This window comes from Furipterus horrens, unplaced genomic scaffold, assembly GCF_987537825.1.
Source record: "Furipterus horrens unplaced genomic scaffold, mFurHor1.1.pri manual_scaffold_4, whole genome shotgun sequence".
Lineage (NCBI taxonomy): Eukaryota > Metazoa > Chordata > Mammalia > Chiroptera > Furipteridae > Furipterus > Furipterus horrens.
This window is the reverse complement of record NW_028327174.1, coordinates 201,577,283-201,602,349: the sequence shown is the minus strand read 5'-3', so window position 1 is coordinate 201,602,349 and position 25,067 is coordinate 201,577,283. Positions and strand designations below refer to the sequence as shown.

The 25,067-nt window shown below is 55.5% G+C and overlaps 1 protein-coding gene across 1 annotated transcript in view; it reads left to right on the top strand.

The window, feature by feature from the left end:
• The window catches only part of MED27 (mediator complex subunit 27), a 154,047-nt gene that overhangs the window by 101,177 nt on the left and 27,803 nt on the right, over nt 1-25,067 (top strand). Inside the window, exon 4 of the mRNA XM_090274923.1 lies at nt 3,074-3,167. Coding sequence (XP_090131049.1) covers nt 3,074-3,167 — 94 coding nt within the window. The remainder of the gene's footprint in view (nt 1-3,073; nt 3,168-25,067) is intronic.

Genomic DNA, 25,067 nt, shown 5'->3' with positions numbered 1-25,067 from the left:
AGCCCTTCCAGAGGCCTCTGTAATGTAAACAGGAACAGCAGTCTCTCCATGTTATTACCCTGTTAACAGGTTGACAGATATGTGCAAATTGTGACTCACTGCTCAATTTGGCACTAAATTAATCTTCCCCTGTTGCATCTGCTCAAGTGTAAACCAGTCACCACTGCTGTGTTACCGCTTGTTTGCCTGTTTTCCAAAGGTAGGAATTAATTTGATCCTGCCACAGAAGGAGCGGCGCAGACGGCGGCGGGCGGGAGGACAGCGCCCTGGCCTACCTGTCCTGGCTGTGGTCGTCGCCGGCCTGGGAGGCAGCGCTCGGGCAGTCCTGCCCCAGAGGGGCCCCTGGGACCCGCCCGCCCCGCGCCAACCCCATCAGCAGGGAGGAGGGGTCCTTTCTCGCCAGCTCTGCGTTTCTGTCAAGTCACGAGCTGTGGATGTGCGTTTTGAAAGCTGGGTCTACTTGAAAATGAAATGTTTTGATTTTTGCTGCTGAGATTTAAACATTGTTTCCTCGGTAAAGACACAGCTGACTTTCTCTCTTTCTCTTTTTGGCAAACACATAATGTCACCTGTAAAAAGGAAATTTGCATCTCCTTTGTGTTAGGCATGGGAATGAAAAACAGTCTCCTTGAAATTTACTTTTGCTTCATGAAAACTTTGGATTGAGTTTACTGAGCTTTTTCTGAGATCAGCGTTTGGGAAGAAAAGAAAAATACCACCCCGGACCCCCCCACTGTCCTCTGTTGACAGCAGATATTTTTCCGAGTGAATCTTTCCCTCCCGCCACTGCCCTCCTTTGCAAATAAAGGACTCATGAAAATTAAAAAGGAGCCCAAAAGGACAAGGAACATGTGTTATCTGCCCACGTAGCACGCTGACCCTTCCTCAAGGCATTCTAGAAATCGACCCACCAGCTTGGTTTCTGGAATCATCACGTAACCTACTCATTGCCCCACTTCCTAGCGCACGAAGGGGACAAGCTTTCCAGAAAGGATTTGGAGCCCTCCAAGGTGAACGGCACAGGCAGAGCACGTCATGAGGTTACCTTCGCACCAAGTTCTGTGTGCTCATTTGCATCCTGCTGTCCAGAGCTATGATGGCTATCGATCTGGGATCGGTCCGAAGCCGCTGCCTCCCCCTACCCATTAGCATACACTTAGCAGTGACCTCCATCCACGTAGGACAGCAGGTCTGCTTCCTGCTGAGTCGGAAGGAACCGGCTTTCAATGACACACGTAGATTCAGAAAAGAAATATGGAAATGTGTCCAGGGACCTGGTGCAAACTTGGGGCCTGGGGTTTGAGAAACCGGGCGGTGATGAAGACGGGTTAGTTTCCTCCCTCTGCATTTTTCACCTTGTGAAGCATTTAGGCTTGTAGCCACGGCTGTGTATCGTGCTGTGGGAAACCCGGAGGCGGCGGGGAGGCCGGCGCGGTCCCTTAGTCCCTGTCCCTCGGCCACTTCAAAGCTCGGCGGAATGAGCCCTTACTGGGAAGAAACACCTCCAGCTCTTTCTGAGCTGGTTTGCTTTTTTAGTGCCTGATCCTCATCGGATGGTTCTTCCCAGGGATGGCAGACGGCTTTGCGGTGCCGAGATCGTGAAAGGCACTCGCCTGCTTGAAGAGGGTCGGTCCCCCCAGCCCTCCTCCCCAGCACCAAGTGCTCATCTTCTCCCCACTGCTTCCTGGTCTGCGGCCTTCTGCCTCTTTCCCTTCTTCAACTCAAAGTCCAAAACTGCGTGTCGAACTCTAGGAGAAGCTGACGCGTTTCTCAGCAGGTTCCTCTCTGACTTCCACAGCTGACATGTTGCGTTCGTCTCTGACACCAATGGCATGACGTTGTCTGCTGCCTCTCAGGAGCCCCGGGTTTCAGACTAAAGTCTTTTCATGGTGTAAGTGGGGAGCTAATCTCCCTCTTCCCCCAGGAGAACATCGCTTCTATATGTCCCTGATCTAATGGGCATGTAATCTAATTTGTCGTAATCCAACAGATACAAAGTGCAGCGCACGATCCGTAACGGCTAGTTTTGCTTCCCGGCTGTTGTCTGGTGCGCCCCCTCTGCGGCCAGTGCGACCTCACTCGCGGGGGCGCTGGGCCGGGCCCCGCTCCCCGGGCGTGTGGGCTGGCGGCTTTGCGCAGTGAGCCTCTGCGCAGGGGGCGCCCGTCCCGCAGAAGAGGTGCACAGTGTGCCGGGAATGCGGTTTTCTAGTTCCTCTGCGTGCCAGACGCCGTGCTAAGAGCTTCAGGCCGGTTACCTCGGTGATTACTGAGCCCCAGGAGACAGAGGTTCCCCTTTGGGCCACAGCAACAGAGGACACACTGTCTCCAAGAAAAAATGGCCCTGCTGGTTGCCTGATGTGTGTGACTGTAGGGAGAGACGTTCAGAGTCGGGCGGAAAGTGTAGGGGTAACGTGGGAGCAGGTGCCTGGAAGGCTGGTCATGGGGGGCCCAGGCAGAGCGCAGAGCTGCGCCCCCAGTAAATCCGCGCGCCCGCGAGCTGCCGCCCTCCCATAGGCGCCAGTGGTGCTATAACGAATCAGGGTGCGGCGGGCAAACAGGAACAGCCTCAGGCACGCAGGCCCGGAGGAACTCCGTCCGGGACCTGGCTATTCTGGTGACCGAGAGCAGAAGCAGGGCACGAGGCTGTCAGGCTGCCGGAGATGGGCCCCGGCAGTGGCGGCCACCCTGACCCTCAGGGCAGAGGACGGGGCCTCCGTCACAGCGCGTGCGGCCCAGGGGCTCCCATGGTGGCCAACGTGAATTCGACCTCCTGTAGGAGAAGGTCGCCAGGCCGTGCCCTAAAATGAAAAGGCAAGAACTGGCATCGAAACACGATGGGCGGGAATACCAAAGAAACCGCTAGGACGTGGTTGGCTCTGGGAGGCAAGGAGAGGAAGGGGAGGGGTGTTCTGTATATTTTTTATAAAAGGCCATGTTAGCCCATTTGCCTTCTTGGAAATGTGTTCCTTTCATTACAAGTTAAATTAGAAAGGGACACCTTGCGAACACCGCGGGCCTGTGCTTCTCTGACGACGCTCCCGCTCACACACGTGTGTCTGCTTTTCCCACTCAGGTACGTTGATGACGTGATCAGCCGCATCGACAGGATGTTTCCCGAAATGTCCATCCACTTATCCAGACCCAATGGGACATCAGCCATGCTTCTGGTGAGCTCTACCTGGCCATCTGCAGGGGCGGAGGGAGGAAAACTGGCCTCAGGATTCATGCTCTGGGTCTGTGCTGTGGGATCGATGGAGCGGAAATTAAATCCCAGTTTGGTGGTGAAGAGCGCATTTCTCTTCACTGGCCTTTTTCGGGTTAAAAGCCCTGTGCTTCGAAACCTTGCTTCTGAGCGCAGCTGTAGAGCCCGTCTACAAGGCAGCCCGGGAGGACGGACCCTGAGACCCTGTCGCCTGTCAGGCAGCGCGTGGTGTTCTGGTGACTCTGTTCTGTGTTGTCCCAGAGACAGAGTCACGCTCAGCTATTGGCTCCTGCTAAATATAACAGCCCCTGGCAGCAGAACCGGGGCCAGTGTGTAGTTAAAGAAGGTGTCCTGTGACCTCAGGCCTGGGTGGCAGTGACAGTGACGGCAGAGGCCGGCCCGGCTGTGGGCACGCGCAGGGTTGGCCGACACGCCCCGTGGGCCTGCCGTGGCCAGAGCCTGCACTGCGCCTGTGTCTTGAATAAAGTGGCATTTCCCCTGAGTCTGAGTGCAGTCAACAGAAACCTGCTCTGACTTAAGCAAGAAAGGGGTCAGTTTTTTGTCTCTACTTCACTTTTTAACAATGCTAGATGCTCACAGATGTGAAGATAGAGCTGACCTGCCAGAAAGAACAAAACCTGGCATCGTCCCAGGGGTGTCAGAGGCAGGACAGAGTTCCTTGTGGGACCCTGTGCCCCAGAGGATCTGTCATCAGTTGTCTTCCATCCCTGCCTGCGCTCACACAGCCAGAGCCCGGGGGCGGGGAGGTGGGGGTCACGCCTCGGAGGCCCTCGTGCATGGGGTGGAGGGGCCCGTCCCCAGGGGAAGAGAGGCGGGGCGAGAAAGCAGCAGTCACCTGATTAAACAGGTCCGTGTGCAGAGCCTGAGCTGATGCAGCGCATCCTCAACAGCCGCCCTGCAGGCGGAGAGTCCACTCGCTCCCACTTACAGTCAGAAACCAAGGTAGTCCCCTGGGTCCTGCACGGGATGCCGCTCCCAGGCCTCCAGGACCTTGTCCCCCATCGGATCCAGCTCATGGTGGCAGCAAGTAAGAGCTGGACTACCAGGCACCAGGCCGATAGTCTCTTTTAATTTATTATGTAATTTGATATATACAAAGGAATACATGTAATGTATATGTCCATTATGAAGCATAATGATAAGCCTGTGCTCGCCACCCAATTGAAGAAGCAGAAGGTTAGCTGGGTGCAGCTCGCCCCAGTCCCCACCTCTCCACCAGTCACCACTGTCCTGGTACTCGGCCTGCCCTGTCCCTTTTCTAACTGCACAGACACGCGCCCCTAAATTATGTGCCATTCAGCCTCGTTCGGTTTGAGCTTGGCAAGGCAGCCTCCTGCCGTGTGTGCCGTTCCTGGGATGAGCCTGTGCGGTGGCCAGGCCGTTGCGGTGGCCGGGCTGCTGCAGTGGCCGGCTTCCTTGGTACGTAGCGTCCACCCTGTGGCCGCGCCCACTTTCTTCTTGCCTGATCCCTGCGTGTTTGGGCGCTTTCCGGTGTTGCTTTTTGTTCCTGGTGGCGGGAGCGTGGCGGCGCCTACATCTGAATGCGTTTTTAAGCTTTAGCCCGGGCCTTGGAGCCGGTGCAGGCCAATCTCGGGGTCAGAGGGGCAGACGGCTTCTCCTGGGGGCTGCTCGAGCTGTGAACGGTAGCGGCGCGGTGCCCGCGGGGCACGCAGGGACCAGAGGCGGCTGCGGCAGAGGGGCCTGGCCTCCCCGGTGCACGTGCTCTGCTGCCCTCATTGCCAACGCAGATGTCTTCTGTCTTGGGCATGTTAGCATAGAGGGGCCTCTGGGCGTTCTGTGCGCGTACGTGGGAAGACAGGTAAAGTCACCGACCCCAGGGCCCATGAACAGGAGGCAGGTTTCGGTGATCCCGACTTGACTTCATCCTTCACCAAGAAGCAGAGACAGGGCCTTGGGACCCCCGTGCATCGTCAGCGGTCTCCTCGCGACCTAGGCGGGCAGAGGGAGACAGGGAGGGTGGGCTTCGCACTCTTCCAGGCGTTTGGGGTGCATTTGGCTCATCTGAAGCTAAGCCGCCTTTCCTGTTGGCCTGGAGGTAACAGGGCTTCAGAGCCCATCCGAAATGGAGGAGCGCTCACTTCCCAGCCTGGGCACTCTGTCTGATGTAGAAGCACACACGGGCATCCTCTTCACGCGTGTGGGTGCACAGATAGTGTGTGCATAGGAGACGGGCGGTGGGGGGACAAGTAGATGCTCAGGAAACATTTGCTGAGTGAAGGCAGATAAAAGCATCTTTCTCTTCACATGCATCAGTCTGTCCGTACTGGCTGCAGGGGGGGCCTGCTCCTTTTTGAGAAGGAATAAAGCATCAATACTCGTGTGATTCCACAACTGTCAGGGCATTGACTGCCGTGACTTCCACTGCGTCTTTGTGAGCCTTCGGCAGTTGACCGTAGCCCATACACGCCGTGCCCCGGCTAATGCGAATCTCACCCTCCCACCTCTGACCTTCTGGTGCGTGGTGGCTGGCGCTCTGCTCTGTTGGGGGGGGGTGGGGGCGGGTTCGGTCTTGTATCGGGTGGTAGCTCAGGAGGTAATGAGTCCTGTTTCCGTCCTTTGCAGACATGCGCTCAGTCATCTAAAAATGAATCTAGCTGTGTTGATACTTAGTTTTAGTTAATCTACCACCTAACATCCCATTAGTAATGTCCTTCAAACAGTTGAAATATTGTAAGAGCTCCACTGAGTCAGGGACTAGAACAAGTAGCTAGCTTCTTTTGGCGTTTAAAACCTTAATCTACAATTTTGACTGATTCACTAGGGATAAAAGAAAAGAAAAAGATGAAGCCTCAACCATGATATTTGAAAGGTAACTTGCTATTGTATACAGTTAATCTTTATAGGTTACATGATTTGCAGCAGATAAAACTCACTTGTCAATCTTTCTAAATATGTATTTTAACTAACCTTCAGTTTCCTTGACATATTCATGCCTTGCTTTTGAATGACACGTCTTTTTTTAAACCGTTCAGACACATTTCAGTGCCAAGGTTGAGAAGCCCTGGTTTAGAGCATGGAAATGTGCAGCGTCTCGTGGAAATGCCCAGATGTTTCCCTGAGAGACCATTCTGGTGGAGGAGAGCAGGTCCTTCCCGTCACCCAGGCTCGGGTGGGACCTCCGGGTGCCCTTTGGAAGCGTGTGGAGGCGCTGCGGCAGCACCGCTGGGGGTCTGCACCCCGTGTCAACCTTCCTGTCGCGGCACAGAGCATCGCTGGGGTTCTCTGTTCGGTGCTTTTCTTTTTAATGCCATTTCATGAGCCTTAGAAGGAAAACCAGCTTCTATTTTCTGCTTCATTTTGGCGCACAGAAGTTGCACATTTGTTTTCAAACGTCAGAGCCGTTCTTTAAGGCAGCAGTTCTCCGACTGTGGTCCAGGGCGAGGGGGTCGCAGAGGCTGCTTGAGGGGGTTCCCAAAGTCAGAGCCGTTTGTGTGGCAACCCTAAGACGCGGCTTGTCTCGCTTACCGGCGCTCCTGTGCGCGCTCATAAAGGAGTTTTCCGGCGGCTGCGTGACGTGACGTCCTCTGCCGACACCGACGGGCTTGCGTCTTTGTTCCCACCGTCTCTCATGTGTCTAGTGCGGTGAATATTGATGGTCGTGTCCCACGGAAACGAAAATGCCTTAAGGGCCGCGGCAGTTTTCTGGAGGGTAGGGAGGCCCTAAGACCAGAATGTTGGAACTGCTGCTTTAGGGAGAAATGTGTCTAACTTAACTTAAGAATATTCAAAACAATATATCAAACTAAATTTCAAAAAAGTGGTTCCAAAAATGTGTAATGCAATGGCAATGAAATGAATGGAGGTTTATTAATGATTTAAAACTTTGAGGTTAAAAAAAAGTCAAAAAGTGAAAAGCAAAGGAATGTTAGACATTCCACAGGACAGCTAACTCAGTTTCTTCAAAAGAACATTTTTAAAGCAATTTGAAAGATTTGAGCATGGTCTAATTTTAAATGATACCAAAGAGTTGTTGGTGACCTTGTTAGAGGTGGTAATGGCCTCGTGGTTATGCAGCCAGAAGTCTGTTTTTAGGGGTGGATACTGAAGTACGTAAAGTGGAAATAACATGCATGTGGTTTGCTTGAAAACATTTCCGAAAGAGAGGGGGCAAGATAAAGCAGGTGTGGCAAATTCTAAATCCTGATCGTTTTTTAATCTGGGTGGTTATTAAAGAATCTCTTTTCTTTATGTTTGAAAATGTTTGCGATCAGAGATATTATGGGTGACTCTCTAAATCCAAATCTTCCACATATCCCCCAAAAAGTACAGAAAAACGCAAACAAATAAAACTATAGAAAACACCATCAACACAACTAGAAGACCAAATTCCATAAAAGAAAGAAAAAATAAAGATGAAACTGCCACCTGCCAGTGGACTGTCGCTGCGGCTTTTCCTGTAGATCTTTGCTGTTGAAAACAGGCCTCACACGGAGTACATGCTGTGTGATCCCCCCATGTGAAGTCCCGGGACAGGCCCGCACGGAGTACATGCTGTGTGATCCCCCCATGTGAAGTCCCGGGACAGGCCCGCACGGAGTACATGCTGTGTGATCCCCCCATGTGAAGTCCCGGGACAGGCCCGCACGGAGTACATGCTGTGTGATCCCCCCATGTGAAGTCCCGGGACAGGCCCGCACGGAGTACATGCTGTGTGATCCCCCCATGTGAAGTCCCGGGACAGGCCCGCACGGAGTACATGCTGTGTGATCCCCCCATGTGAAGTCCCGGGACAGGCCAACACGGAGTACATGCTGTGTGATCCCCCCATGTGAAGTCCCGGAGAGGCTCACACGGAGTACATGCTGTGTGATCCCCCCATGTGAAGTCCCGGGACAGGCCAACACGGAGTACATGCTGTGTGATCCCCCCATGTGAAGTCCCGGGACAGGCCAACACGGAGTACATGCTGTGTGATCCCCCCATGTGAAGTCCCGGAGAGGCCCACACAGAGATGAATAAAATCAGCACAGTGTTTGCTCTGGGAGGAGGTGGCTCTGGACTGGGCAGGGCATGAGGAAGCATTTCGGGGGGTGAAGTGTTCCCTGATCCGATAGAGGGTTATGTGCTGTGTGCATTTCTCAAATTCCAGGGAATGGCATATGAAGGAGTTGTATATTTCACTGTAGGCAAATTTTACATATTAAAAATGTTTAAACAGTTCTGCTCAATGGCATGCTCGCTAAGTGTTTAGGGCTAAAGCAGACTGACGTCTGCAACTTTCAGATGCCTCAGAAAAATTAAGGTGGATCATGGATAGGGAGAGATACATGTAATAGTCCAGTAGGACAAAATGGTACTTATAGGTTGTAGCTCGTGGGAATGTGGGTGTTCACGCTACGATTCTTTCAACTTTTTAGATGTTTGAAATATTTCATGATAAAATATTGACGGACTAAATAACACAACTTAAAGGACCCCACCCCACCCCACCCACCCCACCCCAAGGAAACAAACACCACAAAGCAGGAGAAAAGCGTCTAACGTGGCCTCTGGGCTGATTTTAACCCTCAGGTATATGGAGAGATGGAAAGTATTCTTGAATCTGAATTTAAAGACAGAAACAGGAAAACAAATGAAGAAATGAGAAGGATTTATTATACGAAGTAAAACATGGAAGAAAATTGTAAAATTATCTCAGAAACTGACTAAATTTTAAGGGGCTCAGGGAGAAATAGATTCAAATGAAACCGAATAAAGGACATTGAGGAAATGCCAGGAAGCAGCCAAGGGAGTGGAAGTAAGACAAAGAAAGAGGTAAGAAAGGGCCAGAGAGAAGGTGGTTGAAGGGACACACGGAAGACAGAGAAGAACAGACAGGTATGTAACTGGAGCCCGTGAAGGAGGAAGACAAAACAACGGGACAGAGCTAACGTGTGGGCCGTGGTATCCAGAGACTAAAACAGTCCGCGTCCCCACGTTGGAGGGGCTCACTAGGTACCTGGGAAAACTGACCAGAGACCACCCAGTTTAAGGTACATTCTGGCGATGCTATTAGACTTCAGAGATAAGGAAAAAGCCCCCAAGGCCGCCAAGCAAAACATTTCAAATAAATTGCAAGGCAGGAGAAGTAGACTGGCAGCCGACGTCCCGAAATCAATATATAAAGCAGGGCAGCATTTTCAAAGAAAGTGTCTTTCAAGTGTCAAGCCGGGGATGGGTGGGAAAACTTCAGCGCAAGGGCAGACGGTGACCACGTGGTGCATTCCATTGCCACTGTAAGAGCAAACGAAGGCGGTGACGAGGACGAAGCACTACTGTGCAGGTGTTGTGTGTTCTAGCACATAGAGGTCATCTGACCAGAAATGGGAGGGGGGCGGGCAAAGGTGAAAGCAGGGCCAGCTCACTGGTTTTTGTACGTGCGACAGATGAGGCTCAAAAGGACCGTCACAGGGTGGCACGTGGTGTGCAGACGTATCTAAGAACATGGGGTCCAAGGGCATTGGAGTGGAGAGATGTTAAGCATGAGAAGAGAAATCTAAACCTTCCTACATACAGTCAAGCAATAAATGCACGAGTGAGCGCGCAGAGAGAAGCATCGAAACCAGCACAACGGTCACCGCTATGCAAGTCTGTGACCAGGTTGAGACCACAGAGATCAGTCCTCCTCCCCTTCTGGCACCCCCATGATTTGGATGTTGGCACGTTTAAAGTTGTCCCAGAGGTTCCTAAACTTCTCCTCATTTTTTTCAATTCTTATTTCCTCATTCTGCACTGGTTGACTCTTTATTTCTTCCTTATGTTCTAAATCATTAATGTGAGCCCCAGTTTCCTTCCCTTCACTATTGGTTTTGTGTAGATTTTCTTTAGTTTCACTTAGCATAGCCTTCACTTCTTCCCTTATGCGTTTGCCGTACTCAAGCATGTCTGTCAAGTCTGTGAGCATCTTTATCACCAGTGTTTGGAATTCTGCATCTGTTACGCTATCTGTCTCTTTGTCTGTGAGGTTGGCTGTCTCCTCGTCGCTTAGTTCTCCCACTGAAACCTTGATCCGTTCCCCCTTTCGGGCCACACTTCTCTGTCTCCTCTAAATACTATTTGATTTTAAAGTTGCAGTCATGAATCCTTCTTAGGATTAAAATTTATAATAGAATACCGTCTCTTCAAGTGCAGCACTCACTGGGCACAGAAACACTGGCTTGCTGGTGCAGATTTCTTCACTAAGTGTCATTGTTTCGGGAGAGCTTTCCCAGGGCCAGGCACCGAGCTCAGCCCTCGGCACACACCGCCTCTGAGCCCCGCTCGGGGCCCCAGGAGGAAGGCGGCTCTGTCCCCACTTTACAGGGGACTCAGCTGCAGCTTGAAGAGGCCCCAGGCCGCACAGCTGGGAGAGAACCCCAAACCGTGACAGGGACAGTTCAGAGCCCAGTGTGTGTGACACAAGAGCCCAGACGTCATCCAATTAAAAACAGTGGTGAGCTCCCCCGGCGCTTGGTTCTGTCCGTCCCCGAAACTTCTCACTGCTCCTCACCGAGGGGCCTCTCGGCCGCGGAGGGCCCAGCCCCTGGAGACCGGCTCAGGCCTGAGCAGACAAGGAGCGGCGCCCGTTCCAGGGGCCGGCAGGGTGGGCCCGGTCTCAGTGACTGCTCAGGCCTGTTTGTTCTGAGGTTTCTCAGGGAGACACAGCGGCGCTCCTGTGTGAGCACGCGTGCCCGGGCCGTGCGTGGCTCTGCCTCCTGAAGGCACGCGGTCCTCACTCCTGCACACGCACGGCCCCCGCAGCACCCATGAGCACCGTCCCTGGGGCGTCCCGGCCCCACTCCTAGCCAGGCTCTGACGCCGGCTAGTGCCGTGGTGTCCGTGGTCTTAACCTGGGCTCCATGCACTCCTGGAGGCGGTGGGAGGCTTCAGGGACCCGTGAGGCCGGCAGAGGGCGGCGGGGGGGAGCCCACCTGCCTCTCCTGTGCAGCAGGGTCTGCAGCTCCCGCGAGCAAGGACGCTCTGTTCCCAGAGACGGTGGAGAGCGCAGGCCTTAATCCGTGGCTGGGGCTCAAAGGCCTCGCCCCCCCGGCTTTGTGGTCACCTGCCAGGGGAGCTTCTGTTCTCTGCGCCCTTGTTCTCCGTGCAGCCAGACTGACATTTGGGCTTCACTTCCAGGTGCATTTCGGTGCCTTCCAGGCTAAAGCTGGCGATGCGGCCCTGAAAGACAGGGGCCTCGGAAAGGGAGCAGATGGGTGGGCGCTTTTGGGCACCAGGACGGAGCAGCTTAGCAACCCACGTAGACAGTGAATCTGTGGTTTCAGATTCTGACAGCTAAGACATTAAAAAAAATTTTTTGAGTTACACAGTTTTATTTTCTGACAAAAGCATGGTTTTTCTTAGAACTGATTTCAAGGAGTAGTACAAACGAGTGCATAAACATTTTTTGAAACTGCAGAAAAAAGGGGGGAGTAGTCCATACTGTTTCTTTCCTTTGTGGGGTTTTTTTTTAACAAGTTCCATTACGAGGTGTATGTTGCTTCTTTTGTGTCTGTAGCTGTGAGTTCCGCACGGCTGTTCCCAAAGGCGACAGGTGACCCACTCACGTCTGTCATAGAGCGTGTGGTCAGGACTTAACGGTAACGGACGGACAGTTTCCTAAGAGTCCCTAAAAATATTCAGTCTAAATGAGTGCTCGCCCAGTTAGGCACCCTAACCCCCCCCCCCCAATGCTATTATCTCAATAATCCTCCGACTCCATAACTTCTGAGGGTGGCCGCGAAAGCCCACGGTTTGCATCTCTAGTTTCCTGCAACGCCTTTCGGTTGCATCCGCCCCAGAAAGTGGGGAAGCCCATTCTGCCGCCGCCAGCGGCTTAGGGCGGCGGGCCGGCGTTCACAGCAGTGAATTTAAATGTCGGAGCGAGCTGTTCCAGCTCCAGAGGTATTGTATTGCCTGTCACTTTAAAATATTTTGAATACATTCTATGAAATTAACGTCTGGGAGAAGCAGGCGGCACCTGCCGTCCTGAGGCGGGCGAGGCTGTGTGTTCAGGACTCAGAGCAGCGGGCTGAGCAGCGCGCGGCCCCACGGCCGGCGTCACGGGCATTTAGGTGGCCCGTGTAGTGTGACTTACGGTGCATGTCGGGTCTGTGTTCAGGGTGTCTGGTCTCCAGGCTGCTGTCTTACACTCTGACCCCAGTTTGACAGCCCTGTTCCAATACTTGTCTCCATTCCAGTAACAGGTACTCGCTGTTCAAACACCGTGTGGAAAGTAGCCCCGCACCGCCCTGCCCCGCAGTGAGCTGCGCTCTTGCCAGTGTGTGGGCATCCCGCCTGCGTGCCCCGTCAGCCCCTGCCACCCGCCCTGCCCTCGCCCCTGGGGGCTCTGCCTGCCGCCGGCTTCCGGCTGGTCTCCTGGCCTCCCCGTTTCTCGATGCTCAGCCTCCACTCTGCCTGCCACGCTTGGGTGAGTGACCCTTCAAAGGGGCGCTCTCACCAGGCCCATCTCCTGCTCGGGTGGCTCCTTGCCGCTTTCGGATAAAGCCTCCTCTGCGGGGAAGTTCACGTGGTTGTTACAACCGGGCCTCTTTGCTCCCCGCTCCCTCTGACTGCCTGGCTATCCCCAGCGTGCTAATGTTTCTCCCTGGGGGCAGGGTTGGCATTTGGGGTTGGGCGGTTTCTCTTGCAGGGACCTGCAGCTGTATGCAGAAGGTTGAGCATCCCCGGCCCCAAACTACTAAATACCTGTAGCTTCCCCCCACTTATTGTGACAAACGAAAATGCATCCTTGTTCCCAGAGGCTCCTTGGGAACCACAAGAGGCCCCAAACACTCCTGCAGGCAGATCTGCTGGGCGTTCTTGACACTGGAGTGTAGTGCTACTTCCAAGAAGCCCCCCTTCCCTCAACCGGGACAGTTTCTCCTTTTGTGCTCCCTGGGGCCACAGTATACAGGAGTGTCCTGGACGGAGCTTCAGTGCATCGCGTGGCTTTAAAGCGTCACTTGGCAGTCCCTACAATGCCCCACACCATGGGGGTGGGGCACACAGCCTTGATGAAGCTCCAGAAGGACAGCGCCGTGACCTGGCCAGGTGCGCATTAACGGCTCCTATGCGTCCCCTTGGAGGTAGCCTCACGGCACCCTCAGCGGAGGCACGGGCACTTAAGAGAAGGCTTCTCTCGGGGCTTGGAGTTCCCGTGGGACAACGAGACAGTGTAAATCATTGTCACTGATCTTGTTATTAGAAGAACCATATTGATCAATACGTTCTTTGAATCCCTTGTAACTTGTCTCAGTTTATATTGGACCAAATGGAGCCGTTGCTCTCAGCACCCACTGCAATCAGTAAAGCGAAGCAACACGAGGTGCCGCGTCCTAGTCTTCGTTCTGAAGAGTTACTAACGCGGGGGCCCCGGCCGCTCTCTTCTGTGGGCCGTCAGGTTGTCTTGCTGCAGATTCATACCCGGCAAGCGAACCTCGTTAGCCCGGATTTACCTGCACAGGCCGCGCCGGTGAATAACCGAGAGCGTCCCGCGCTGCGTTGCGTCTCCAGCGGGCTTTGCGAGCGGTCTGTCTCGGTTTCACCGTCTCCCTGAAGCCCAGTCTGCACAACCGATTTCCCTCCAGTTAGTCTTTTTATCGTGTCTGCGCATCGAGATGGAACCGTGGCTATTTCAGTGGGAGTCGCGCCCATGGTCCGTGTCTGTCGGCAGCGGAGTGACAAGATGAGCTGGCGTCTACACTGATGTGGCCTGTGGTGTTGTTAATGATATGAATTGTGTAATTAAAAGTAAGGGAACTAATCAGGCTGCATGTATTACAGTTACAGGAGTGGTGGTGGTCCTCACTGCCATCATCATCATCATCATCATCATCACCATCATCAGCCCACCTCACAAGCAAACCAGTGAGGACGCAGGCTCTGGAGCCAGACGCCGCTGGGTTCCATCCCTTGCTCCACCACTTCGGGCCGCAGGGCGTTGGGCGGCCACGTCATTCCCTGGGCCGTCCTTTCCTCCCCGCGCCGTGGGGCTGGTCAGAGGCCCCTCGGGTGGGGCTGCAGTGCAGGTCACCTGCTTCATCCAGGGGCTGCGGCGGCGGGGGCTTGGGGAACGGGGGGCGGGGCCTGCAGTGATTTCTCCTAGCCGTTTGTTGAAGATCACAAAGCTCTGCAGGCCGAGTCCTCTGTAATAAAATGGGGCTTTTTTTTCCCAACGTGAGATGAAAATACTTATCTTCCTTTAATCCCCCTCTCATTCTTCAATTATACTTTTGGTTAAAATTACATGGTGACAGTGTCTGTGTCAGCTTTTAAGGGCACTACGTGTTGCTCATACTTACTTTTCTGAACCCCGAGCCCCCCCACCCCATTTCTCTGGCTCTTGCAGCTTCAGGGAGGGGAGTGTTGTCAGGTAGCCTGGGAGTAGGGGCTTTGTGGGTTTTGCCTTAACATTCGTCCTATCGGCTCCTGCCGATCCAGGGTCTCTTTCCACTTCCCTGGCTATTTGTTCTCAGTCCTCTTCCCAAAGCACGGGCGTGTCCCGTGACGTGGTCCTGCGCCTGGTCCCCCCTGGGTCTGCTCGTACCTCGCAGCTGATCACACACACCCCGGGGCTTGGACACGTTCTCTTTGCTGGTGGCGCCCAAGTTGACACCCGTGGTCCGGGCCTCTCCCGGCCGGCGGCTGCCTGTTGGCGTCCCCCTTGACCTGCCCACGTGCGCTTGAGCAGCAGTGCCTGCGTCCGCGAGCGGCACCTCCGTCCTGGCGGCTGCCCTGCCCTGCTCTCCTTCTCTCCCACCTCGCAGCCGCCCCAGCGGCACAGTCTGTGGTCCTTCGGAGTTTGTCCTGGGTCCGCTTGCTCCTCCCCAACCCCGCCCCACCCCCAGGGAGCGGTCGAGCGCCAGCCACTCACCCGGGTGTCTGCAGCGTCCGCCCTGCTGGCCTCTGTGTCTGCCGTTGCCCCTGTGACCTTCTCCGCACCGTCGTCAGAGAACCGTTGGTCAGTGTCACTCCTCCGCCCCGAGCACACTTCTAGCTTCCCTTCGCTCTCAGAGGCACCCTCACCTTGGTCTCTCAGGCTCCGCGGATGTCCCCTGCACCCGCCAGGGCCTCCCGCCCCACCTGCTCCGCTGTGCCCGCTGCCCCTGCTCTTCCCTCCCTCCCGACCATGTCACCCTGCCCCACCTGCCACTCTGTTCCTTGCCAAGCTGTGTTTTTCTCACACATCTTCTCCACGTGGCACGTTATTTATTAGCTTATTGTCACTCTCCACCCACGGGACTCTGAGCTCTGTGAAGGGGATACGGTTCTGCCCACCGCGGTCCCCTGTGCCTAGAACGGTGCCTGGCACACGCCGCAGACGTTACTAAACGAGCAAGTGCTGTTCTGCAGTGTGATCTCGCCGCCCTCGGAGGCAGGTGCTGCTCGGCCAGGAGAGGGGTGTCCCGGCCCCTAACAAGTCCGTAGCCCGGCTGAAGCCTCGCTCCGCCCCTTCAGCTCCGCGGCCTCACATTCCTGGGTCTCTGACCCTCGCATTTCTGGTGCCTGTGAAGCCCCGCCGTGGCATCCCGGTCCCTGCACGCATGGAACACCTGCGGTGCCTGGTGTCACAGGCTGGCACGAGATCAGAAGAGTAAGCTCGGCGCCCCCAGCCTTGAGCCACCTCCTGCAAGACTGTGAGTCCCCCAGGAAAACCGAACTTTACCGAACTCTTTCTTGCTCCTTGGCGTGTTCTCAGGGCCGAGAAGTGTGCCGGCCTAAAGGAGGCCCCACCGGTGGCTGTGAGTGACTGAGGGCCCCGCACAAGCAGTGCCGACAGTTCTCCGTCATCTCGTTCACCAGAGACCAACTCGGAGCTGCCCGTGCTGGGCACCGCACGGGGGCTCGGCCGGGCGGCCGCGGGGCTTCCGGGCGCTGGCTGGAGATGGCGTGCCCAGAGCAAGGGGCTGAGGGGTCGGCGTACCTGATTCAGGGGGAGTGGGGAGGCTTCCCTCCTCAAGGAACCCCGTGGCAGCCGTGAAAATACAGGCTCCTGACGAAGGTTCCCAGCTGCACTGCACAGCGGGCTGAGATGCCGGGAGGCCGGCAGGGCCTCCCAGGCGGGGTGGAATCGGAGGCAGAGGGGAGACTTGTCTGCGTTCTGGAAAAGCCGGAATAGAATTTTAGTAATTGCCACCAGTAACGATGCCTGCCGCGTGGGTGGGACTCTAATATATGCTCACCGATTGGATTTTCACACCAGCCCCCCCCCCATGCAAGGTGTTCCCACCGTTTTATGGATGACAGTGAGGCACGGGAGGTCACGTGACGCGGCGGGGCTGGGACTGGAGGGGACACAGGAAGTCCCAGAGGCCCAGCCTTGTCTGTCCCCCTCTGCGCTGTCCGCGGGAAGGCCACTGGGTCACACAAATGCAAGGAGCTCCCAGTACATGGAGCTAACCCGGGGGAAGTGGACTGAAGTGAGTCAAGGTTCCTTTAAAGCTTCTTAAGAGAGCTCTGGTTTTGGTAGCATCTGACTTTGGTAGGAAAGGCGTTTGGAATCTACTTCTCACTCTCCCGGTTCTGTTTTCTCCTCTCACGCAGGCTTTATCTAGCCATTATTTTGTTGATAAATTGTGTGCGGTTGGGACTGCTGCGTAGATTGTACCGACCCTCAAAGGGAGAGAGGATTTATAGTTTCCATTCATTCTCATTAAAATCAGAACATTTGCATCTTAACTTTTACATCTTGTTCCAGGAATTTTAAGCAGCCTGATTGTGTGGAAGTGGGTCGTATTAATTGCAAATGGGCTAGACATCTGCTCCCTAACTCGGGGTGGTTTTCAGCTCTATCTGGTTTTCATGTATGTGCTACCGCAGTGATTAACTGAGGGCTGTCAGGGATGCTGTTACAGGACTAGGGTTTTCAGAGACTTACAATGCAACCCTAAAAATGAATTTAAGAGTGAATCTTTGAAAGTTCTTGAACTGGCAGCAACTAAATGTCTTTGGGTTGATGGGTTTTTATCCCCAGTGCCAAGGAGCGCCGTCTCTGGATCTGCTGCACAGCGAGCCCGGCCGCAGGGACCCTGCCCTGGGCTGGGGGTGAGCAGCGGCTCGCCGTCTGTGTCCCCCGCAGGCCGCGAGGTGGGGCTGACTGAGGGCGGTCGACTGCGACACTGATTGTCACGGAAGCCGACGTGCAGGGCACGGGCAGCTTGGGCAGCGCTCAGCGACTGCACGGAGCTCAGCCCGCCCCTGAACGTGCCCAGGCGAGGTGCGAGCCTCCAAGGGGAGAATCATGTGCACAGTTTCCCCGCCACCTCTGACCACGGACGCCTTTTCCTTCTCGTGGAATACGCTTTGGGACATGCTGTCATGGAGCACTTCCTAAGCACTGATTTCACAGTTAGGCGCAGAAGGACCTGGTCTGGGCTGTGCAGCTTAGCCCGGGTCTCGGTTCCTCGGTCGGGGTGGCGGCCGCAGCCATCATGCCTCTTGGAATCTTGCGGGATCTGGCTTCTTTGGGTCCCAAGCCACTGGTAGCCTGGCTCAGTCGGGGCCTCTGTTTATCCGCGCCTGTCTGCATGTGACAAAGAGGGGAAAGTGACACGTGACTGAGCAGCAGTGAGTGAGGAAGGACAGGTAAAGCAACAGCGGGGTCTCCTGACCCTGCCCCAGAGCCTGCGACTCACCCGCAGGGGCTCAGTCGGTGTTTGCCGGGTGAGGCGAGTGGGAGGTGCCCTGAGGCCTTTGCAGAGAAGGGATCTGGTGTTGCTCTACCGTCACATTCTGTCCAGTTTAGTTGTCACATGTCTGCAGCCTGGCCCAGCTGGAATCAAAGGTTAAAGCACGCTCACGTCCCTTATTCTGGGAGTGGGAGTGGATTTGAACTGATTGATCCAAACCCTGACTCCGTCTCCCTCTCAGAACCGGTGGCAGAGAGTTGACTGTTGTTACGGGCTGATGTCTGCGACCATGGAATTGAGCAAAGCTAGCTGGCTCACCAGCCGCGAGGCTGCGGTGTGAACCTGTGACCTTGACCTCATTAACTTCAGGCATCTGAAGTGCAGTACCTGCCATACTGCCGGACTCCCTCCCCGGACACTTCGAGGGGCTGTGTTCCCCGTCCGTCGCCTGCTCCTGCAGAGGGCAGCTTGCTACCCAAAGGAAGGATCCCTTGCTGCCTGTAATGCGATGTGGGGAAGTCAGTTAGAGCACTTAATTTGTGTTGACTCTTGATTGGTGCACTATTGCAATTAAGTTAGATTAATGAAAGGTAAATTCCAGTCTATGCATGAAAAAAAAAATCTCTTGTAAAGGCCCTAATTAGTATGTGTTTATTTAGTCTCTCATGGTTTAATTGCATCCCATCTTGCTATTTACCAACAGGCATCGTTAACGAGTAATGAGTGTGTGAAGAGCATTAATACTAGCAGCAGATGAGGTAATGGAGGCTGGTGGGGGGGGGGGGCGGGTGGGAAGTCTGCTGGTTTTGTATTATTTCCGCTGAGGGAGGACGCAGAATGAACGATCGTCTGAGCCAGTCCACGGGGGGAGGGCAGCGCAGACAGTGCGCCAGGCGGCAGCCTGGCCTTTGGCTGCGGAGTCGGGCCGTTTTGAATTCGCTGCTGCAGGGCAGCCTGGAAAGGTGGACGCGCACTCACGCCGCGGTCTGGGGCCTCCGCTGGCCGGCTCAGGCTGCGGCTTTCTTCCCAGCCCTGCGGGGCAGGCCGTCTGCGCTGATGGAAGCCAGCGAGGGTTCCCGGGAGGCTGCAAAGGCGGCCCGGCTGTGGGTCTCCCTCAGGCCGCTCAGCCCCTTCAGCAGCCTTTGAGCAAACAACCCCACTTAACACAAATCGAGAAGGAGGGTTGTGACATTTCACTGGCACCCCTGATATCTCATTCCAGTTTCCCATACTTTGCAGTCATTTCTTGAAGTTACAGAGCAATTTTATCTTCTTTCAGTGGATGCTTGATTGTTTGTATTCTGTTCTAAGCTGGCCTAGGGGTAGGGAAGCTGAGCTCCAAGTGGGAAAGAGAAGAAGCAAAAGGAAAAGAACCCAGTAATAATAATACACTCCTGTCATCTGCTGTGTGGTTCTCCAGTCCTTGGTATAAAATAACCATTTCTCATTGGGGAGCAGAAGGCAGGGGCAGTGACCTGAGGACAGGCGCCCGCCTGCGGGACCCGTAGGACTGAGCCTCCGAAACACCAGCAGCCCCGTTCCCCGTGTCCTGCGGATCCTGGTCAACAGTTCTGTGACTGTGTTCTATATAAATGCAAATTGCTACTATTCAAACTGTTTTAACACCCTAGATTTCTCGGGGGATTCCTGGGTGAGTTGAAGTCCAGGGTTTAATTTCTTTAAAATTGGATTATAGGAATTCACAGTTTTCAGTCCATGTCTGCAAACACACTGGAAGAGTTTTAAGCTACCCTAAATAGAAGCCAAAAAGAGAGAGAAGTTCTCCAGTGTCTCACTAGTGCCTCATTTAAGGGCACAGCTGCCGTGGCCTCAGACAGAAAAGGGCCAGTCACGCATGTGTGCAGGTCCCTGTTGTCAGCCTGTCCCTTCTCAGCTCACGGAACTGTGGGGCATGTTTTCCCGTTCATATTAATTGGATTTTAAAGTGACCTTGTCTGTGTATTGATTTGAATTAAAATTTTCTACATCAAGGTCGACAAAGTAGTGCAAAGCCAAGTGCTGCCTAACGAGGTATCGGCAGGACGAGTGGAGCTGTGAAGGGCCAGGCTGGCCGTGGGGGCGCCATGAGCCGTCCTAACGGGGGCGGGTCTGTGTGGGGACCACCTCTGCCGGGACCTGAACCTGCCTCCCGCCTCTTCGGGGAGAGAGAGCCCCTGCGCCCTCAGAGCCCAGGAAATGCTGCTCAGGGGCGTGGGTTTAGGGGGGGTTCAGCTCGTCCGACTTCGCAGACCACCCCGAAAACGATCATAACCTTGAACTCTCTAGCCAAGACCTCCCTTGGGAGTCCTGCTCCCCAGCCCTCACCCCCCCGACGTCTCTCCCAGAGGGCGTTTCCGCGGGACCTCAGACTGGATGAGAGAGAAGTGAGCCCCTCTGTTCTGCCCTCTCCTTTCCCACCTCCCCTCAGGGAAGAGCCCACCCCTCCACCCGGCGCTCAGGCCAGACACCTACATGTGTGTGGCCTCACGGGCGTGCCTTGCCCTTGTCTAGGGCCAAGGGCAAATCTGTGTCTGGGGGGGAAGGCCCCCAAGAGTCAGGGAGCAAGCCTGGGTGGCACCGCACGTGTTTTCTAGGCCACGTCTAAGAGCATCCCTGGGGGGCTGTTCCGTGGACACCCGAACAGCCCCCCCACTTCCAGAACTTGTGAGAACTCGGGCAGGCGCTGACCCGGGTATCTTGGGTGTCCCACGTGGCTCAGCGACGCCGCAGCGCCCCTCCCGGGGGCCCCTTGGCACACGGGGACCCCACCCGCGCAGCACTCCCGGCACTTCAGTCATGCGTGGCTTTTATCCCCTCCTTCGAGGTGGGAGCCACTCTGGGCACCTCCGCCCTCCCTGGGCTTCTGTCTACACCCTGAAAGGCGGGAGAGTGGGGCGTGGTCCGGGGGGCTCAGCTGATTGGAGCATCGTCCCATACACCAAAAGGTTGCAGGTTCGATCCCTGGTCGGGGTGCGTACGGGCGGCAGCCGGTCGGTGGTTCTCTCCCCCTCCCCCTCCCCCTCCCCGTCTCCCTCTCATTCTAAAAGCCAAACGTATCCTCGGGTGAGGATAAAAGGAAAAGTTAAGACAAATGATTTTTTTAATTCTTCCAGCCCTAAAGTTACACAGTTCCCTGAGCCCACGCCCGTGCCCATGCGTCCCGTCGTACGGGCACTTATTCATAAATGCGTGCTGCTTGGGGTCCCTCGCTTCATCTTTTCCTTCTTTGGAATCGGTACAGAGGCCGGTGCTCAGTACTGGCCTGGGCCGTGGCTCTGCCTGCCTGCCTCTCCCCCTCGCCTCCTTTCTGGCTACGCCTTGAAAAGCAGCACTTCCAGCGCCGCAGGCCTCTGAAGGGGGCTTCCGCGTTAGGCCTCACCTCCCCTGCACCTGGAGCACAACACCTGTGGACGGCTGTGTGGTGGGCTTCTCTTTTGTTAGCACATCCCTTACCCCCGAAGCCGAGGTCCGCCACGCCGCCTGGTCCACGTGACAGATACTCTGCTGCCCCTCAGCCCCCACGGGGCCGTGGTGCCGGGTCAGGCGTGCCGCCCCCGGTCCCGGGCTCCTTGTGCAGACGAGCTCGGGGTGAGCTCCCCTCCCTGAACCCCAGGCACAGACGCCACTCCAGCTCAGAGCGCCATCCCCCTGTGCACGGCCCGCAGGAGCAGGGCCCCGAGCGACGGGCGTCTCCTGCGGCCTCCGGTCTAGGTAACACGCGGCACTGCATCTGCTGAGTCTGCATTCGGTAGTGAGTGGGGGCAGACCGGGAGTGAGCGTTCTTGCTGTTACCCTCCCTGTCTTGTGACTTGCCCTGCGGCTGCAGACCAGACGGTTTCTTAATGGACGACCACTGCTGTGAGACCCCAACGCGGGCCCCGCTGCCCCGCCGCCCCGCCGCAGCCAGCCCTGGCGAGAGCTGGGCAGTGACGGCATTTCCAAGGGCGCATCAAGGACCGGCTGGGAGGCTCCCTGGCTTCCTTGTCGAGGCACCTCCGGTCCCGTGAGGAAGCACAGTGCGTCCTCTGACCCTTCACAGCTTGCCTTTGAGCACTCACGGGGACAGGCGCAGGCGGGCACTGAGTGCGCTCTCTGGAAATGTGCCGCTGAGTGTAGAAGGAGGGTTACCTTGGCAACCGCAAGCCTGCTTCATTACCAGATGGCATTAGCTTTATTTGTGGTATCCCCGAGCAGTTGCCAAGAGCCGACCTGCAGCCCCTGTCCCTGGGCGTTTTGCCTGTGACCATGGCCAGCGTTGGCCAGTTTGCAGGTGGCGTCCACCAGCCTGTGTGGGAGGCATTGCCGTATCAGTCTACCGGAACTCCAAGGTCAGGACAACCGCACGCACCCAGGTGCATCACACCTAGCCCAGCCCAGAGAATCTGCATCATTGCAGTGCTGGGAGGGATGGAAGGGCTCCAGAGAACACGCGTGCAGCTCTGTCTCGATGGCGAGGCTCGAGCGGCTCATTCTGCCCTTTGCACCCACCACACGCTGCGGAAGAGCGAGGGCTGGCAGCTGTTCCGTCCGGCTGTGCGCCACACCCGCAGCCATGCGCCACATGGGCCATCTCGTGCCATTCCCCCAGCGGACCCCACCGACTTGCCCTCGGTCCCACTGCCTGGAAGTGGCAGGTGTGGGTTGCAGCCCAGGGCCCTCAGCCGCCATGCTAAGTGGCCCTTTCTGGGAGTCGTCAGGAAGCGCGTTTTTGTCCACCCCCCGGGTCCCTGCACCGCGTCAGCCACTGTGCAGCATCCCTTTGCAGGGGTGGCAGCAGGAAGGTGCATTAACGTCAGTGCAGGTTCTCAGCATGGAGGTGGCACTGTTAACTGGCTTCAGATCATCCCACCTCTGTGACGTCCTGACAGGCAGGGTGGAGCCACCACGGGAACACAGTCCGTGCCCGGCCCTACCGCACCGCTGTCAGTGTGCCGTCCCGTGGGCCCCTCGTGCTCATTCTGACACGGAGCTGCTGTCGCCTCCAGGAGGTGAGAGGACAGTGGTCTCCAGAGGCCTGGTTCCACGTGGGCTGGGCTCCGAAGCCTCAGACTGTCAGGCTTCAAGATTGCGTATCGAGTTTCATTGTTGACCATGTTAGAAACTTAAGAAGCCCTGATTCTATGCATGTTCAACCTAGGTGAGAGCCAGGGTCCTCTCCGGCTCTGTACAAATGTCAGAGAGCCTGACAGACTGGAAAGGTGATGAAAGTGACCCGGAGCCAGACTTGCTGACACCGACTGTCCACAAACTGCTGTGGCCCAGCATAGGCACAGCCGTGGGGACGCTCACTGTGTACGTGAGTGTAGGACAAGGGAGGCGAAGGAAGATGTTCACCCTAATTCAGTTCACAAAATAAAAAAAGAAAATTAACTTATGGCCCTGACCAGGTAGCGCAGTGGGTTAGATCGTCTACCCCATGCTCCAAGGTTGCAGGTCTGCTCCCCAGTCAGGGCACATGCAAGAATCAGCCAATGATGCATCAGTAAGTGGAACGGCAAATTGATGTCTCTCTGTCTAAAAATCAATGTAAAAAATTGTAACCTATCAGTCTAGGTTGCTCCTCTTTCCCTCGTCGTGGTCCTGAAATGCCATTTCCCACTGGAAGGAAGCGGGGCTGCCTGAGGAAAGGCCCTCGGTCAGGGGCTGTGGGAGGCTCGCTGGAGTATCGGCTACCAGTTAGCGAGGTGGCATCCAAGAGACCGGAGTGATGCCGGGAAGCGCCGCAGCAGCAGCTGCCGCCAGCCCCGGCAGGACAGTCGGAGCGGCAGTAAGAGGAAGGCAGGGCGGACGGAACACAGCGCGTATGTGTCAGCCTGTGAGGCGGGAGAAAAGCTGATCCCATCTCCGTTGGAAGAAAATGAGGGAACTGATGCATTGTTCTAAAAACTGGGAGACAAAGGAAAGGAAATGAGCGCTTGCTCTGCTTTTCCTATGGAATAAGCTCTACCACTGGAGTGACCACACAGTGGACGAGGGGACGTTATTCTTACAGAAGTGCTCCAGCTCGTAAATGAAAACGGAACGATCGCCTTGGAAGACGCTGTCGGGAGCCCCAGTGGGCTAACTCCCGGGTCACCCACTGCCTGCGACCCCGCAGAACGCCCGGCCACACGTGCCTGCACCGTCAATGGACACGGCCCGTGAAGCCGTAGTCACAGAAGAAAGTCGGGCTCGAATCCCCTCTAACCGCCCGTTCACGGGAAGTGGAGTGAGGAGGAGCGTGTACCATGCGCCACCCGAGGCCGTCGTCAGCAGACCCGGACTCTGGGAAACCAGGAAGGGGGCGGGGGATAACCCCCCGGCAGCCATCGAGCGGGGCGTGGGGGCGCAGAGAGGACAGCTTCCGTGTAGGAGAGACTTCTGAGACGTGTCGCCAGTCACAGTGCGGGGAACGCGTCCAGGTCCTGGTGCAGGCGACCTTGTACAAACGCGCCGTTTGGGAAGCTCTTGGAAATCTGAGCACCGCCTGGGCCGGGCCTCAGTCGTATTGGAGGGTCTCCGTTGTTTTAGATGTGGGGTGGCATATGGTCCTGCTTGACTGTTTTCAGAGCCTTTATCTTCTGGAGACATAGGAGGAAATATTTACACATGAAATGATGCTGGAGTTGTTCCTTGTTTTAAAAAAATACAGGAAGAGAAGAGCAGGTGGGGAGAGGGTGAAACAGGATTTGCCAAGAGTCGTAATTGTTAAGGTTGGGAAGGGTCCGTGGGAGTTCTTTATACCAGTTCTTTATTTTTGTGTGCTATTTAACATCTACGCACTAGCCGGGCGAGGGGGTGAGAGCGAGGTCCTGTGCGCCGCAGAGGTCGCGGGTTCAAGCCCCAGCGGGGGCACGTGCGGGAGGCGGCTGGTCAATATCTCCACCTCACATCAATGTTTCTCTCCCTCTCTCTCAAATCAATAGACGTATCCTCGGGTGAGGATTTTAAAAAATCTATAATAAAAGATTTAAAGGAATAAATGAAGTTGCTACTTCCGGAGGGGCGTGGACTTTATTTGGCTCAGACAGCACCTGTTGCTGGCAAGTGCAGAACGGAGTAGGTGTGCTCGTCCCCTTCCGGGTGGCATAACCCTGTGGCAGATTGTATCAGAGACCTTACGGTTATTGGTATTATTTGCCTCAGTAGTTACAATTCGACAAATCTGTCCTCAAGAAACAATCCCAAATGTAGTGAAAGCTTTGTGAACAAGCGCATGTTGCGGCCATTGAAAAACAAAAATGAAGTTAAATATAACA